This window comes from Phlebotomus papatasi, chromosome 2, assembly GCF_024763615.1.
Source record: "Phlebotomus papatasi isolate M1 chromosome 2, Ppap_2.1, whole genome shotgun sequence".
In the NCBI taxonomy this organism is placed as follows: domain Eukaryota; kingdom Metazoa; phylum Arthropoda; class Insecta; order Diptera; family Psychodidae; genus Phlebotomus; species Phlebotomus papatasi.
The window spans coordinates 17,769,646-17,786,245 of NC_077223.1; the positions used below are offsets into that span (position 1 = coordinate 17,769,646).

Sequence of the window (16,600 nt, forward strand, 5' to 3'; positions counted from 1 at the left end):
TGAGAAGATTTTGTATATTATTTATTTTCTGATAGTAAAAGATCTAAATAAATGAAGTGGAATAGCCTAATTCAGAACCTGCTCTAAATGAAATATTTTTATTAAAACTTATTAATATTAAAAATTTAGGAGAAATATATTAAATTGCATTTCATAGATTTCTGATTTATCTACTGCACAAAGAATCAGATATAGATCTATTTGGTCAAGTAAAGAGTCTTGAGCCTTCTTAAGCTTAATTTTGAACGTAAAATGTACATAGGAGAAAGCACGCTACCTACAGATGGCTAATGCTTCAAATTAATTAATTTTTTTGCATTTACAAGGTTGCTATTCTATCTGGCTCCATTAGTGATCAATAATCTCCGTGACCACGTCCTAGAATTTACATGGAGCAATACCAAGCTATTTCTGTCCGTCACTTCTAGAGATACTATCAGGAGTCTTCTCAAATCGAGATATAATTAATTTTATGATTTGCTCTATATTTTCTTCCATACTTTATTACTGTAGACAGCCTGAATGGCTGACTATGTAGTACACTCTTTCTGAACTGTATGTTCTTAAAGATTGAATAAATTGAATTGAATTGAATTGAATTCAATTGAAATTGAGTTTTTAATGTACGAGGAGACGAGGCCGATCCAGCCTCAGATGGACCGACGGCGTGGACCAGGACGCCAGCTCATTAGGGGTGCGGAATTGGAGAACAGTGGCGCGTAACAGGCTCGAGTGGCGACGGGTCCTGTCCTGAGTCAGGCCAAGACCAGTAATTGGTTGTAGCACCGGATAAGTAAGTTAGTAGTTGAAAAGGTGATAATCGCTTGGTCCATGTTTGGACTATACAGTGAGTATGATAGAACCCCTCATTCAAAGTGTCGGACCTTCTGAAGCGTCGTTAAAAATGTGTGCGGTCTGGCATTGTTTTGATAGAATACAATACCCTTCCTATTGGCCAATTCTGTGCGCTTCTGGTCGATTGAATACTTTAATCTGGTGAGTTGTTGACAATAGAGGTCCGGATTGAGCGTTTGGCCATTGGTCAGCAGTTTATAGTGGATAATTCCCTTCCAATCATTATGGAATCGTTTGGGCTAGCTGGCTTATCATGCTTGGACCATGATTTTTACCGACATTTTTATCACATTAGTTTCAAAAATGGATCGATTTCGTTGCGTTTCAGCAAAGAATCGCAGATTTCAGTTCGAGTATCACACATACTTAATATCTAGCTTTTTCGCAAAACCAGTCTTATGCAAATGGTTCCAAAATGTTTTCTAGCTAATCTTCAGTTCTTGAGCAATAGAATAAGTGCTCCTTTGCCGATCCAATTCAACACTATTTAGTATGACCCGATCCAATTTATATATCATGAAATATTACTCACTAAAGAAATATTTTCAAAACTTTTTACTTGATCTAATAAGATTATGACATAAAGATTTAGTACTGTGTTTATTAAGAAAAACTTCTGTATTCTCTTTTGAAGCAGTTTCTGAGTTAGGCTTTTCTACCCTATTTACAAAAATAAGTCCAAATTTTACAATTACCACATATGATCTTTATAGAGGAAATTGAATTCCATTTTCTTTCCCTTTGAGGAAACTCATGGTTGCTGAACTATTTAACTATTAAAACAGGGTTTCTGCAGTTAACCTGGGTTAACCTGGGATTGGTAATAAAATCGAATTATCTATTTACCTATTAACAATTGAATCTATCTAATTATTATTAATATTATACAAAAGTAAGGTTATCGCTCTTGGAATTAAGATAATTAAAAGAACAGATTGACTAAAAGCAAAATTGAAATCAGAAACCTAGGATCTAGATCTACATTGTTGAAAGAGCTCGCATTACTTACTACTTCTCGCATTAATTACTTTAATTAAATAAAGTGATGCCCTTTACAAAGAACGATCGATAGAGACAACCACCTTGAAACTTGGACACTCTGAGCCCTCAAACCCTGGGCGAATCTCCTAACTAAACTTTACAGGTATCCAGGATATCCAAAGATCAAAAGAAGAAACAAGAATAGAACAACTCACATTTTCATAAGTTAACATTTCTAATTCTTCTTCTAAATAGACAATTTTAAAGACACTAATTCAACGATATTTCGTCTGTTTGAGGCTTAATAATTTATCAGTATGGCTTAATACCTTTAATTTTATAATAGGTGAAGATTTTTGGTAAAATTATGATTTAGGAATGTTCAATTGACGAACATTTTTTGTTCTTTTAGAAATTTTACGAACATTTACGAACAAATGTTGTAAAAGAACAAAAAATGCTCGTGAGGTAATGAGGTTACGAACAATGTTTTTGAAAAAAAGTAAAAACATTTAGGAATTTTTTAATGTCTTATAATGATGCAAAAGCGTTTCGTAACTTCCTAAGGAATTCACAAACAATTTTATGAAAAACTTTTTCTGTGAAAGGAGATTAAAGCAATTTTAAATAGATAAATAAAAATTTTATCTTTGCAGTAAAAGTTATTTTTGTGACTTGTGCTTTGAGACAATTACCTGTAAAAAGGTTGAAGTCAAATAGCACATGCTTAGTTGATAGTTTAGTTTAGCTTTTAGATGTCAGTTCCCTATTTTCAATTGATATTTTGGATTTACCTTGTTTTTTAGGTTTTTGGTAAGTGAAAAAGTTACCTTTATCAGTAAAAATTCTAAATGATCAGAAAGACATTCGATTCTAAGCACGCCAGATTAATAAGAAATGACTTTAAACTATGCTTAATTTTTAAACCATGTTTTTGCTAAGATTTTGCTATGAAAATTCATGATTTTCACTTTAATTGTCATCACACCAATTTTGATTTATGTTGACCATTTTTAATAAAACTAAAAAATCTTCTAGAGCTATTTTTTAAAGTTCAATATACTCGTGACTTACCCCTAAAATCTGCCACTTGCCAGCCCCTCAGTGTGTGTTATTAGCTGCCGAGACTCTCCTCAACCGTCCAAGTCATCAGTTCAATGTGATCGCGCGCACAGACAATTTGTGCGAAGAGCGAGTGAGAGAACAATGACTTTCCTGGGAAACTGGCAGAAGACAACAAAGTCCCTGGAAGAGCGCTTTGGGCACTTGTTGGGCAAAGAACTGATGGCCGACATGACCTTCCTGGTGGGCTCCAATGAGACTCGCATTCCAGGCCATAGGCTCATCCTTGCGGCTAACAGTCACGACTTCTACAATGTCCTCTATCGGCTGCGGCCAGATCGGATGGAGCTGCGAATTGAGGACGTATCCGTAGGGGTGTTTTTAAAATTCCTCGAGTACTGCTACACAGGTCACGTACACCTGGAAATGGACAAGGTCTTTGATGTGCTAAAACTGGCGATGCGCTACGAAATGAGACACTTAGAGGGTACCTGTGTGAATTTTGTGGTGGGTTCAGAGCCTCTTTGTTTAATTTCATTTAAAAACTTCTAAATCCCAATAATTATAACAATAATGTGCCTGGTGTCTAGTAGATAATCTGAACAAATAGTGCTTCAGTCAATTAAAATTGAATAAAAGTGCAAAGTGATCGTTTACTTATATGAAGCATAAGCTTCTTTGTGAATTATTATTGAATTCAAGCAATAAAGCCGTTTTTTACATAAATTAAATTGCGATCATTGTTCTGAGAAATGTGAAAAAAAATGTAGAGAACATTTAATTCTCTTTTTACTTCGTAAATAATAAGCAAAACAGAGATAAAATGATCGTAATAAAGGTATATAGTTGGATTAGAAATAAACAACGATAAGGGGCACATTATTATGTTTCATAGGACAAGTAAAGTTCAAGATTAAAAATATTAGACATTAACTAAAAATTTAAATAAGATAGGCGTAAAATTGTAGGCGAATTGACCTTCAAAACGTATCCAACAAATACCTATTTTGCGTGTTTAAAGATTTTTAACCTAATTTTTGAAAAATATCATTATCAGTGAAATATTTCTTATCGTGAATAATACTGAGCTAATAGATATTGACGATATAGATAATAATGTGACATACATTAACCTGTGCAATAAAAGAAATTTTATAATAATCATGATAACACAAAACAATGATATTTAGAAATACTGTAAACTGTTTCAATTAATACAAAAAAATAAATAAATAAATAGATAGCGTTATAAGATTTGCGTTGGAACTTCTAACTCGTGCTTTGAATTATTTATTCTTGGATAAATATAGCTGTTTAGCAATTTATTTCATGAGAAAAGTGTCGTAACTGCTCATAAGTTTTAGCATCAATTGAAACGATTGAACTCGATTCATATTTAGATCACTTTGCAATATAAAAATTAATTATCGGTTCACAACCAGTCCATATTTGAGTAAATCCGATTCTAGTTGGTCAGAACTTCAAGACCTTTCCAATGAATTCAAATTTGCTCTAATCGGTTTATAAATACGCTTCCCAGAGTCCCTTTAGCATTTGAAATTGGAAAATACATTCAGAATTCGTAAGTAGGTAACACGAAAATCTCAAGTTATCAAAAGTCCGCACAAGCGATATTTAATGTCAGTGAATCCGTAATAAGAGAACGACTCTTCTTTCAGTTTTGCTGCAAAACGAATATAAATATTTCGTAAACCATTATGAACCCTACTCAAACTATCATTACTTTGTATTGGATATTGGTTATTTTAAATGTATATAACTGCACGATTTTTAGATAATTATCCCAAAAATGTGCATTCTCGAAAGTAATGTATGTAGGGGAAGTGTGCCGAATTTCGGACAGCTTCTAATTTCGGCCACTTTGAGTGTAATTTCGGCCATGCAAATAAATTATTTAAAATAATGTATGTAATCTTCGAATAGTCAATGAATTCATTTTGCTTTTAAATATTTATTCATTTGAGGATGTATTAACACAAAGACCGTTAAATCTTCTTAACAGTCTTACGATTTGTGGTGAAGTGCAAGAGGTTTTCCTTCGGTGTTTTTCATGAAAATTGATTAGTTTTCATTAAAGATTGTTTCTGTTTATGTTAATAATGAATCAATCTTTAAATTTCGGGTGAAATTTTCCAGCTGGATCCTGTATTTCGCGTAAAAAAGTATATACTTTGTGAGCGTCTCTCCGGTGAGGTAGTGTTGCCTATTCCGGCAACATCTTTTCCTTTCCTAAATTTCTTCTGTTTTTTTTTTCAATTAATGAGTTCTACAATGTTTAGAGAAAAAACCATCGCTTCTATGAAAAAGAAGATGTGGAAAAGGTCTTGGAAGAGTTCAGGAAGGACAAATTGCTACGGGAATCTGCGCGTAAATTTGAGATGCTACTCTTCAGGTTTTCAAGACAAATTACACGGAAGATTTCAGGGCTTCTGGGTCATATAAACGTATTAAACTAAATATTAAAGTCGTTCCGTTTGACGTTTTGAAATTTTCTATCCGTTGCGTTACAAAAGGTGGCCAGAAAAAAGGTGGCCGGAATTACATTCAAAGTGGCCGGAATACTACCCAAAGGAATGTCCATATTTTTATAAATTTTTCAATATTTTAGAAAGTGATTTAAAGAAAACAAAGATGATAAACTAGTTTTCAATGTTCCATGCAACCCTCCCGAAAAGGAAGTAACAAAAAATATCAATATGATTTGAAAATATTGCATTTCAAACTTAGGACTTCGGTGCTTACATGCAACTATGCCGAAATTTGGCACACTTACCCTATATACATTAAACTATCACACCGTTTCCTTATCAGCAATATTTTCCTTTTGCAGGTGCGACATATGAAGACAACCAATTGTTTGAGGTTCCTAAAAAAAAGCTGGGATTTAAACTGTTTGAGACTCATTCACAAGTGTCAGGAGCACTTGGCAGAGAACATTGGGGAAGTTTTGAGCAACAAACGTGTCCCTATAGACTTTCCAGAGCTTCCACATGGAGCAGTGAAGTGGATTGTGGAATTGGAAACACTGCAATGTGATGAAAAGTCCCTCTTTGATGCCGTAATGATGTGGTCCCGTCGTGAATGCAGTCGCTGCGACCTTCCTATGACACCACAGAACATGCGAACAGTCCTGGGTGACATAATCTACCAAATCCGCTTCCCCACAATGACTACGCAGGAATTTGCTGAATGCAACAAAATGTACCCGGAATTGCTGTCGGCAGATGAAATGACCAAGATAATGGTTTTTAGCACAGTTCCAGCAGCCAAAGTGCGTTTCAATGTTAATCCACGGCTCGAGGCAACCTTTACATCTCTCTACACAGACAATGGCGTCCAGGAAGTGGCTACAATTCGACGTATCACCAAAGGTGAGTATGACTTTCTTATTTTTAATTCTAGACCGTTTCAGGTTTCAGAGAACAAGAGCTAAAACTTTTACAAAAAACATAGTTCTTTCAACTTGAAGTATTTTTTTAGACAATTTAGTTTAGAAATTGATCGATACATTTAGTCGAATTTATAAGAATCCTTGGCTAAGCACCCCTAGAAATCCCCTAAAAATCCTAAGCCGTATTTTCGTAAAACTGATCAATTAGGGTAAGTGTACCAAATTCCGGCCAGCTTGCAATTCCGGCCACATTAATTTTTCCCCAAATTTCCATGAAGTTTATGTTTTTGCATGATCTAGAACAGAGGTGTGCAAGAAACCGTTGAAACCGAATTAACGTCAAAATAAGTTTGTTATAGTAGCGTTTTGACCATTGACGTACATGTTTCATTTGACGTTAATTCGGTTTCAACGGTTTCTTGCACACCTCTGATCTAGAACACAGGCGTGCTAAAACCGTTGAAACCGAATAAACGTCAAATGAAACATGTACGTCAATAATCAAAACGCTACTATAACAAACTTATTTTGACGAATTCGGTTTCAAGGGTTTTTGCACACCTCTGCTCTAGAAATTATTCAATGTAAAAAAATAACAAAAAATATCGCTTTGACGAGCAAGATGATCTGAAAAAGGCATTGAAAGAATTCCGGAAGGGCAAGGAACTATGAGAATGAAGGTGGCCGGAATAGGCCACCAATGCTTGTTGCGAGCGCAACATATTTAAATTTAAAACTGTGGAGTGTGTTGCCCTGCTGAGGCGACGAGGGCGCTAGCGACGAGGAGAGGAGGTAGAAAAATCAGTAGCAGCTGATAAGAAAAAGAGCGCCAATCGATCTCTTTCACCACTGACCGCCGAGGAGGCAACATCAATCACCTCGCCCATATCCACCAGCCCAATCCCCAGCAGCAACACCATCATCACCACCAAGCATTGAAGCCACTGAAGCCACCGGGAGCCCCCAAGAACACGAAGCCCAGTGCTGAGCTTTCCGGAGTAACCTCTGCCACATCCACCTCTCCCAAATTCCCATCTCAACCTCCGTGGGAGTGTTCTCACCGGAGAACACAGGGGAGTGTGGGACATAGTCCTTGCCCCGAACGTGGGACCTGAAGGAAGGAAGGAACGGAGGGAATAGAAGGGAGGAATAAAAGATTTTTCCCAATAATTTTGGCGCCCGACGCAAAAGGAAATCGTGAGTAGATTTTCAAGTTTATCCCATGGTTAATTTGCCGGTTCCCCAGAGTTCATTGACCTCTTATCAGTGCATTTTTGGTGATTTTTGCAACTCATTAGGAGTGAATGCGATTGACCTAACGGTGGGGTAATAAAAAATTTGGCGCGTGGAAGAGAATGTTAATTTGTTACTTGTCGTCGTGTAATTTATTCCGTATAATATTCTTTGTAATTTTCCGTTGGAGATTTTTTTTTCTTTCGTGATTTATATCTCCATTGGGTGTAGTTTTCTGGATTTTTCATCCATTTTCTCTGGAATAGGAGTGTATTAGGATATTTTTCTTTCTTTTTTTCCCTTTTTGGGAGATTTTTTTTTTCTTTTTTCGGCTATTTTTACCCTCTTTTGGGGAGTTCTCTGTTAGAAATGGAGGATTTCAATCCAAAATTTCTCTCAGAAGAACAACTGGATTGGGAATTACAGGCCAGGGGAATTAAATGGCCAGCTTCATTAGAAGAAACCCGCGATCTTTTAAAGGTTGCTATTGCTGGCGGAAACCCTTTATTTCCCGTTGAAGGCGATGCTAAAAAAATTAGGGATGACACCTTACAAGTTATTAAAAAATTTAGAGAGCAAGTAGGGAATATCGAGGTCCTTTTTTCGAAGCAAGTTGAGATTTTCACAATGTTTCAGCACATCGAAAATAAATTAAAATTCACATCAGACCCTCGAGATCCCAAAAATGCCCTTTATGGTCCTGCTCTTGCTGAACTTGCAAATTTTAGGCAACAGTTCAGGGAACAGTTGAAGAATTATGCTGCCTCGGGAAAAGTGGGGGGTGCTATTCCTCGTCCTGCTTCACCTGTCCAAAAGACTAAACGTCTTAAAAGCCCAAAAAAGTCCCTATTTTCGGACTGTTATGTCCAGGAGAAGAAGAAGGTACCATTTGAGAAGCCCACATCTAAACTTTCTGCCTCCAGTGAGTCCTTTGTCCCAGAATTTCTTAAGCACCCACATCTGAACCTTTCGCAAGACCGTAGGGATACTTTCGACATCCCAAATATTGGATCCACGGTGTCTCAGCCTCAAGATAGGCCCCAATCCCAATTTGTTACGGTTGAGCAATTTAATGTTCAGAATGCTCAAATAAAAGGTCTTGAGAATATCCTGAAAAATATTCAGGATTCGATGGAGCAATTGAGACTCTCATGTGCTGGTAGAAGATCTCGATCCTCCAGCAGATCCAGTTCTGTCCATTCTGGGGAATTTAGGGATTCTCAACCCCAAAATTTGTCACGCCACTACCCGTTTCCTACACCAGCTCCACGTAGATTAAAACCCCTGCAGTTAAAGGACTGGGGAATTAGGTTCTCTGGTGACCGCAAGGGGAAAAAGGCCAAAATCTTCTTGCGGGATGTTGAGAGAATGGCCATGATCCAGGGCGTTTCTCTGCAGGAGGTGGTTTGGTCTATAAGACTCTTACTTTCCGATGGGGCTGAAACGTGGTATGATTCCTTTTCGGAATATCTTTTAAGTTGTACGTGGGAGGAGTTCCGCGAGAAATTTCTAAGTGCTTTTTGCAATCTTGAGAGCGATTTCGCTATTAGGAAGAAAATTGAGGATCGAAAGCAGGGGGTGGGGGAGAATGCAGAAGTCTTTCTTGCATCCATGTTAGCTCTCTTCGAGGAGCTGGATGAAGAAATTTCGGAAGTCGAGAAAGTTCGTCTCATCCGTAGAAATCTCCATTACTCTCTGTCTAATGCTCTTCTTCTATATGAAATCCCAATATTAGCGGAGCTATCCCAAAAATTAAAACTTATTGAGAGGAACCGCTCCTATGCTTTTCTCGATCGTCCCAGAAATGTGCGATTTAATGAGATAGGGAGTTTTCAGGAATCATCCACAAATAATTCAGAGTCCCTGGCCAGGACTTCTGATCAAAGGGGGCGAAGTGGGGGGAACAATTCCTCATCCTGGGGCAATTCCAGGCAATCTGGAAGGGGTGGGGGGAGAAATTCCTCTTCACGTGATAATGGGCGGAATGGGGGGCGAAACACCAATTCTTCCTCAATTCAGAGACAGGGTGGGGGGAGTAACTCATCCAATGGTGCTGAGGGTACTTCTCAATCTTCTAATTCCAATCCTAATTCCAATCTCAATTCCAATTCCAACCCCAATTCACAATTCAGAAAAAATTCTTGTATACATTGTAAGAGCAATTCCCATAATGTTAGAAGTTGCCCAACAAGACCCAAATACCTTTGTTTCAAGTGTGGTAAGATCGGCACTATTTATGGACTTTGTCCAGTTTGTAACCCTCAACAGGGGGAACCCAATGCGACCCAGTAGTAGACAGAGAGTCTGAGGTCGCGGAATCTCCAAAAAACCTCTCTATGGATGATTCCAATGACCAAGATCTCATTTCTTTTGTTGATACCATTAATGTAAATTCAAATACAGTGGGAGATTTAATACAATTTGAGTCAGACAATGAGTCCTTAATTTCTGATGATTCTGTCCCTCCCTCAGAGGTAGAATCCTTTATTATATACCCTAACGGGGAAAATCGTCCCTATATTAAAGTTAAAATTTTTGACATTGAGGAGGCTATGGCTTTATTGGACAGTGGAGCGTCTCAGAGTATATTAGGATGTGGTTGCATGAACTTAGTAAAAATTCTAAAATTAGTCCCAAGAACTTCGAATATCGTTGTGCGTGTAGCCGATGGTTCAACTTATTTATCCACCAAAGTAGTCGATTTAATGATAACTTTCAATGGTAGAACAGAATTGATTCCCACCCTATTAGTCCCTGAAATTTCCATACCCTTTACTTTGGGGATGGATTTTTGGCATGCCTTTGGCATACAACCAGTTTTGTTGAATGCACTTTCAACAGTCCCTGATTCCCAGGATAATCAAATTCTGCTCTCCCAGTCAGAACGACTGGAGTTAGAAAAATCCATCAAAAACTTTTTAATCACTACTGAGGACTTTTTCGGTTGCACGGATATTTTAAAGCACACGATAGATACTGGTGACAACCCTCCCGTAAGGAAACCATCTTATCCTGTCCCATATCATCTTCTTCCCGCAGTGGATATTGAAATTCAGAGACTGGTTAGGATGGGGGTACTTCGGGAAGTTTCTTTTTCTCCATGGAACTCACCTCCTAATATTCAAATGAAGAAATCGGGCAAAATTAGAATTTGCATTGATGCTCGAGGTTTAAATAAAGTAACAATAAGAGATGCTTATGCTATTCCAAATCTTGAAAGCATTATTAATCGTATAGAAAGCTCCAAATATCTATCATCCATTGATCTGAGTGACGCATTCTTGCAAATTCCGCTCGATGAAGAATCTCAGATCAAAACTAGTTTCGCTATCCCAGGACGAAAGATGTACTGCTACAGAAGAATGCCTTTTGGCTTAGTAAATAGTCCTATGACGATGGCGAGACTGATGGATATGGTTATTGGATGCGACTTAGAGCCCAATGTCTTTTGTTTTCTGGACGATATCATTGTTCTCACTCAAGATTTTGAATCCCATTTGAAAATTTTAAATGAGGTCGCTGGTCGTTTGAAAAAAGCCAATCTTTCCATCAACCTGGAGAAGTCTAAATTCTGTATGTCAGAGTTAGACTATCTGGGGTACACTTTAAGCACTCAGGGTCTAAGTACAAACGATGGTAAAGTCCAAGCCATCTGCAATATTCCTGTCCCTAAAACACCCAAGGCATTACGTCAGTTTCTCGGTATGGCAGGATGGTTCAGGCGTTTCATCCCAAATTTTGCGAGTATTTCGGCTCCTTTAACCGACCTTTTAAAAGGTAATCCTTTAAGGATTGAATGGTCTCCGGAGGCCGACCGTGGCTTTTCGGAATTGAAGCAGCTCCTTGTATCTGCCCCTATTTTAAAACTTCCCGACTATTCTCAACCCTTCATAGTGCGTGCTGACGCTAGTGATGTTGGGGCGGGGGGAGTCCTTGTTCAGGGAGTAGGTAATGAGGAAGGAGTTATTTGCTATATTTCGCGAAAGTTCACGGCGGCTGAGCAGAAGTACTCTACTACGGAAAAAGAAGCCTTGGCTTGTCTATTTTGTCTTCGAAGGTTTTCGCAGTTCTTGCTTCATACCAAGTTCACTTTGGAGACAGATCATTCTGCACTCCAGTGGATCTTATCCCAGAAGCAAGCCCGTGGTCGTATAGGTAGATGGTTGTTGGAATTTCAGCAATTTGACTTTGACATAGTCCACCGTCCCGGTAAAAGTAACGTGATAGCTGATTTCCTTTCACGGAACGTTAATACCATTTCGACCCGGGAAGATAAATGGTATGCGTCTCTATATGACCAAGTCTCGAAATCCCCGAGCAGCCTTCCGGAGTATAAATTAGAAGACGGCCGGCTTTACAAGTATATCCGCTATAAAACTCCTTTAGGAACTTATAGTTTTAGGTGGAGATGCTGTGTCCCTAAGGGTGAACGTCAGGCCATTTTGCAGAAATACCATGATGATCCCACTTCGGCACATTTCGGGTTCTTTAAAACCTTCCGCAGAATTACGGAATATTTTTATTGGCCTTGCCTTCGCACAGACGTGCGCAATTATATCCGTAAATGCGAAACTTGTAAGAAATCTAAGGCCCCGAATTATGATTTAACACCTCCGATGGGTAATCATGTAGTTGCATCACGTCCCTGGGAACATCTATCAGCCGATTTTATCGGACCTTTAGTACCTAGTACTATGGGCCATCGCTTTATCTTGGTCTTGATCGACAAGCTGACCAAGTATGTCCTTTTATATCCTCTTAGAAATTCTACTGCAAACTCTGTTATCAAAATTTTGTCTCAAAATGTCTTCCCACAGTTCGGAGTCCCTCGTGTCCTTCTGACCGATAATGGTAGTAGTTTCAAATCCGCTCAACTTCAGTCCTTTTTGAGAAATCTCGGTGTTGCCCAATGGTTTACCTCAGGGTATACCCCACAAGCCAATCCTACTGAGAGAGCAAATAGGACTATTGTTACTGCTATCAGGTCGTATATAGGGTCTAAACACACAAATTGGCCAAAATATTTAGCCGAAATAGGGATGGCTATGCGATCCTCGGTACACGACACTACACAATTTTCTCCGTATTATTTAAATTTTGGGCAAAATATGATTTCACATGGGGATGAGTATACGCATTCCGATGCTAATACGATTCCATCGATCGAAGAGAGGATAAAGGAGTTAAAATTGGCCAGACAGAAGGCCATGGATAGGTCGAAGAAATGCCATGAGTCGTCTAAAAAGCGATACGATTTACGTAAGAAGCCGGGTAGATTTTCCGTGGGTGACGTGGTCTACAGGCGATCCTTTGTGTTGTCTGATGCCAATAAAAAGATTCAGGCGAAATTTTGTCCATGGGTGAAGAGCAAGGTGTTGTCCGTTCACGGACAAACTTACGAGTTGGAAGACCTGAACACTCATCGCAAGGCAGTATTCCACCGTAAGGACATCAAGCCAGGTTAAGGGATTTTTGCCAGCAGGACGGATTATTTTTTTTGGCAACAATATCGGCATCGTCACTGGAACTTTCTTTTGTATCTAACGTAACTTGATTTTTGTACGGGTGTATGAGCGGGTAACGTAGAGAGACCATATTATTAATTTTATTTAATTTCTATTTCTTGTGAACGGAGAAATTCATAAGTAGGCCATCGTTCATTATGGATAGACCTAAATTAAAATTATGGTCGTTCGCCTTTAGGTGTTCATTTTGATCGAGATGATTGATACAGATATAGCCCAGCCTTATGCTGAAGCGAACTATGTTCGGCTATTTCAATCATCAAACTGTTATCCCCTTTTAAGACACATTGCTAGCAGTGTCCCTTGGGAATTTAAAGTGAGTAGCACTTCTTGCTGTCACTAGTATTTTGATTCGGTATTTCGTCAAGACGACAAAACCAATCAATTTTTATTGGCCAATACTTTAATTATTTTTCTCCTTCGTCAGTTTTGACGTCACATATAATTTCGGACACCTTAATTCGATTATCTATTTTATTTTACTTTTTTTTCGATTGGGATGCACTGAATTCGGTCGCGATTTGTTTCCCATTTCTCTGCAGTTAGAGGCAGCCACATTTTTCTGATCGGGATGTAGTTTCTCGAGTAAAATTTTATCATGTTCAATATTCGAGGCAATAGGGCAGTGTCGGTGGAAAAAGGGGTTTTCTCTTTGCCCTTCAGGATTTCTCTTTCCCCAACATTGTAATTCGGCTGAGACTCTCCTTCCCGCTTCTACATTTTTACGCGGAATGCTCTTCAGCGGAATAGCTGAAATCCTGATCGGATTATAATGGTGCTGAGGCGGGAGATTTGGGGGGATAAAATCGTGACCATTCGTGTAGAGTAATTCCCTATTAGATCATGTATATTAATGATCCGCCTTGGTGATCGAAATGGGGTGGTCCTTAGTAATAATATCTTATTCTTTTGAAAGTATTTACACACACTTTAAACTTATAGTTAAGTTATTTCGCTGGCGCTAATAATTAGGTCGGCCTATCGATGCGAAATCCTTAACATTTTTGACTTATAACTATTAATTCTAAATTTTACTTTTTTCTCTCGAAATTGTTACTCTCTAAAGCTGTCTACACATATGAGCATTTTTTAAAAAAATTCTTTAAAAAAATTTTTAAAAAATAAAAATGGGTCGGTTTTTTTTACAAAATTGCTTATATACTAGGCAAATTTCTGTAAAAAATCCATTTTTTTACAAAAATTTTCACTAGTGTAGAGCCGATTCTTTTTAAAAACCTTTTTAGGGTTATTTTTTAAAGAATTTTTTTAAAAAATGCTCATAGTGTGTAGACAGCCTAATACTACTCATTTTGTTTTGCTCTACTACTTATTAATTGTTATTGTTATTAATGAGATTTGTTATATTTTGTTTTTTTTTTGAGATTGTGGCTTATTGCCCCCTGGGGGGTTCGAAATCTTTTTTTTTTCTCTTTTTTTTTGGTGACCCCGGGGTGTGTGTTGCGAGCGCAACATATTTAAATTTAAAACTGTGGAGTGTGTTGCCCTGCTGAGGCGACGAGGGCGCTAGCGACGAGGAGAGGAGGTAGAAAAATCAGTAGCAGCTGATAAGAAAAAGAGCGCCAATCGATCTCTTTCACCACTGACCGCCGAGGAGGCAACATCAATCACCTCGCCCATATCCACCAGCCCAATCCCCAGCAGCAACACCATCATCACCACCAAGCATTGAAGCCACTGAAGCCACCGGGAGCCCCCAAGAACACGAAGCCCAGTGCTGAGCTTTCCGGAGTAACCTCTGCCACATCCACCTCTCCCAAATTCCCATCTCAACCTCCGTGGGAGTGTTCTCACCGGAGAACACAGGGGAGTGTGGGACATAGTCCTTGCCCCGAACGTGGGACCTGAAGGAAGGAAGGAACGGAGGGAATAGAAGGGAGGAATAAAAGATTTTTCCCAATATGCTATGTCTACATTTTATTAATTTTAAAATGTTTTAAGAATGATTTTAGAGAAAATAAAGACGATAAACTGTTTACAAAGTTCCAAGCAACAGTCCTTATAAAAAAGTAACAAAAAAATCAATTTGTATTAAAATTATTATATTTCAAACTTGAGACTTTGGCGCTTGCATGCAACTATGCCGAAATTTGGCACACTTACCCTAAAATGCAATTTAAAAACATCAATTTTTAATGCATGAATGTGAAATATTCATGACTAAGGAAAATTTAAGGACCTTTTACCATTCAGAAATACCATTAAAATCGATTCCTGATCTTTCTGACCAAATTCACGTTATTTTACTGACAAAAATCAATTTTTTACTGACCAAAAAATTTTGGAAAAATAATTTTTGGTCAGCAAAATACCAAATTTTGTTTACGAAAAATTGAAATAGTTCATAATGCATTCAGAACACCTTTTAGATCAATAAAATTCTATGAAATCAAAATTCGCGTTCCTTAATGGCCCCCGCACACCTTTTAGATCGGGAAAATTTCATGAAGTCGAAATTCGGACCCTCTTCTTAAGTCTTCTTAAAAGTTTTACATGTGTCTGTCTTAGTCTTTCACGCTCTTCTTCTTCATTTAAACATCACTACAAATTAAATATAGTTCAGTCCGTGCAGTCCAATTTCGAGACCGATAGAGTGGAATAGACTTATGCAAATCTTTCGATAATGAAAGGGACACGAATTTTGATTTGATAAAATTTTACCGATCTAAAAGGTGTGCTGCATACATAAAGACCCAAAATTGGCTGAACTAAATTTAATTTGGTGTGATATTCAAAAGAAGAAGAAGAAGAAGAAGAGTGTGACAGAGTAGAATAGACATATGCAGAATCTTTAAGAAAGAAAGGGATGTGAATTTTGACTTTACAAAATTTTCCTAATCTAAAAGCTGTGTCGGAGAGCCTACTACTTAATAATTGTCAATTCAGGGGAATTCAACTGAAGTTAGATCTCTAATTCTCTAAAATGAATCTTTTACAGCTCATCGGGTATTTGATGATCACAATCGTCATGGGATTCGTCTGACAAGTTCACGGAGAATCGATGTATATGGCTTTGGTATTGTTGTAAAGGAGGGAAAGTCAATCTATGGCAAGTGTTCTATGTGGGATCCAGAGTATGGCTTCCATTTTCCCGATGTCAAGCCAGATGTACGCAGAAAATTGTGGGAAAACTATGAAATAGTCTATGTTATCTTCAAACATTCACTCACCTTGGAACCATCGACATCCTACGAATTGTCCTTCTTCAATTGTGCCAATGTTTGCTGCGTGGATGAAATTGTGCGGGAATCCGTGAGGAAGGAAGAGATCACATTTCATTTTGAGAAATTCCAAGATTTTGCCGCAATTCCCGCCATTCTCTACCGAATTCTCCGTTAGGTATTCATCTTAGATGACAATCTTGTTTAGTCACTGTGGGGGAGAATAATAAATGTGTGATAATGCTTTTAAGATTACAAGCGATAAAAACCGTCACAGACGTCAGTAAGCAAACTTTAAGCTGTATTTGATATATTTCTACAAGGATTAAATAAATAAGTTATTGTATGACATA

General features: G+C 37.9%; 1 protein-coding gene across 1 annotated transcript; it reads left to right on the top strand.

Annotated features, from left to right (window-relative positions):
- Positions 1 to 2,944: 2,944 nt before the first annotated feature.
- LOC129802858 (BTB/POZ domain-containing protein 6-like) lies at positions 2,945 to 16,600 on the top strand. Its single transcript, XM_055849045.1, has 3 exons — positions 2,945 to 3,405; positions 5,750 to 6,290; positions 16,025 to 16,600. The coding sequence occupies exons 1-3, from the start codon at positions 3,043 to 3,045 to the stop codon at positions 16,423 to 16,425; spliced, it is 1,305 nt and encodes a 434-aa protein (XP_055705020.1). The 5' UTR covers positions 2,945 to 3,042; the 3' UTR covers positions 16,426 to 16,600.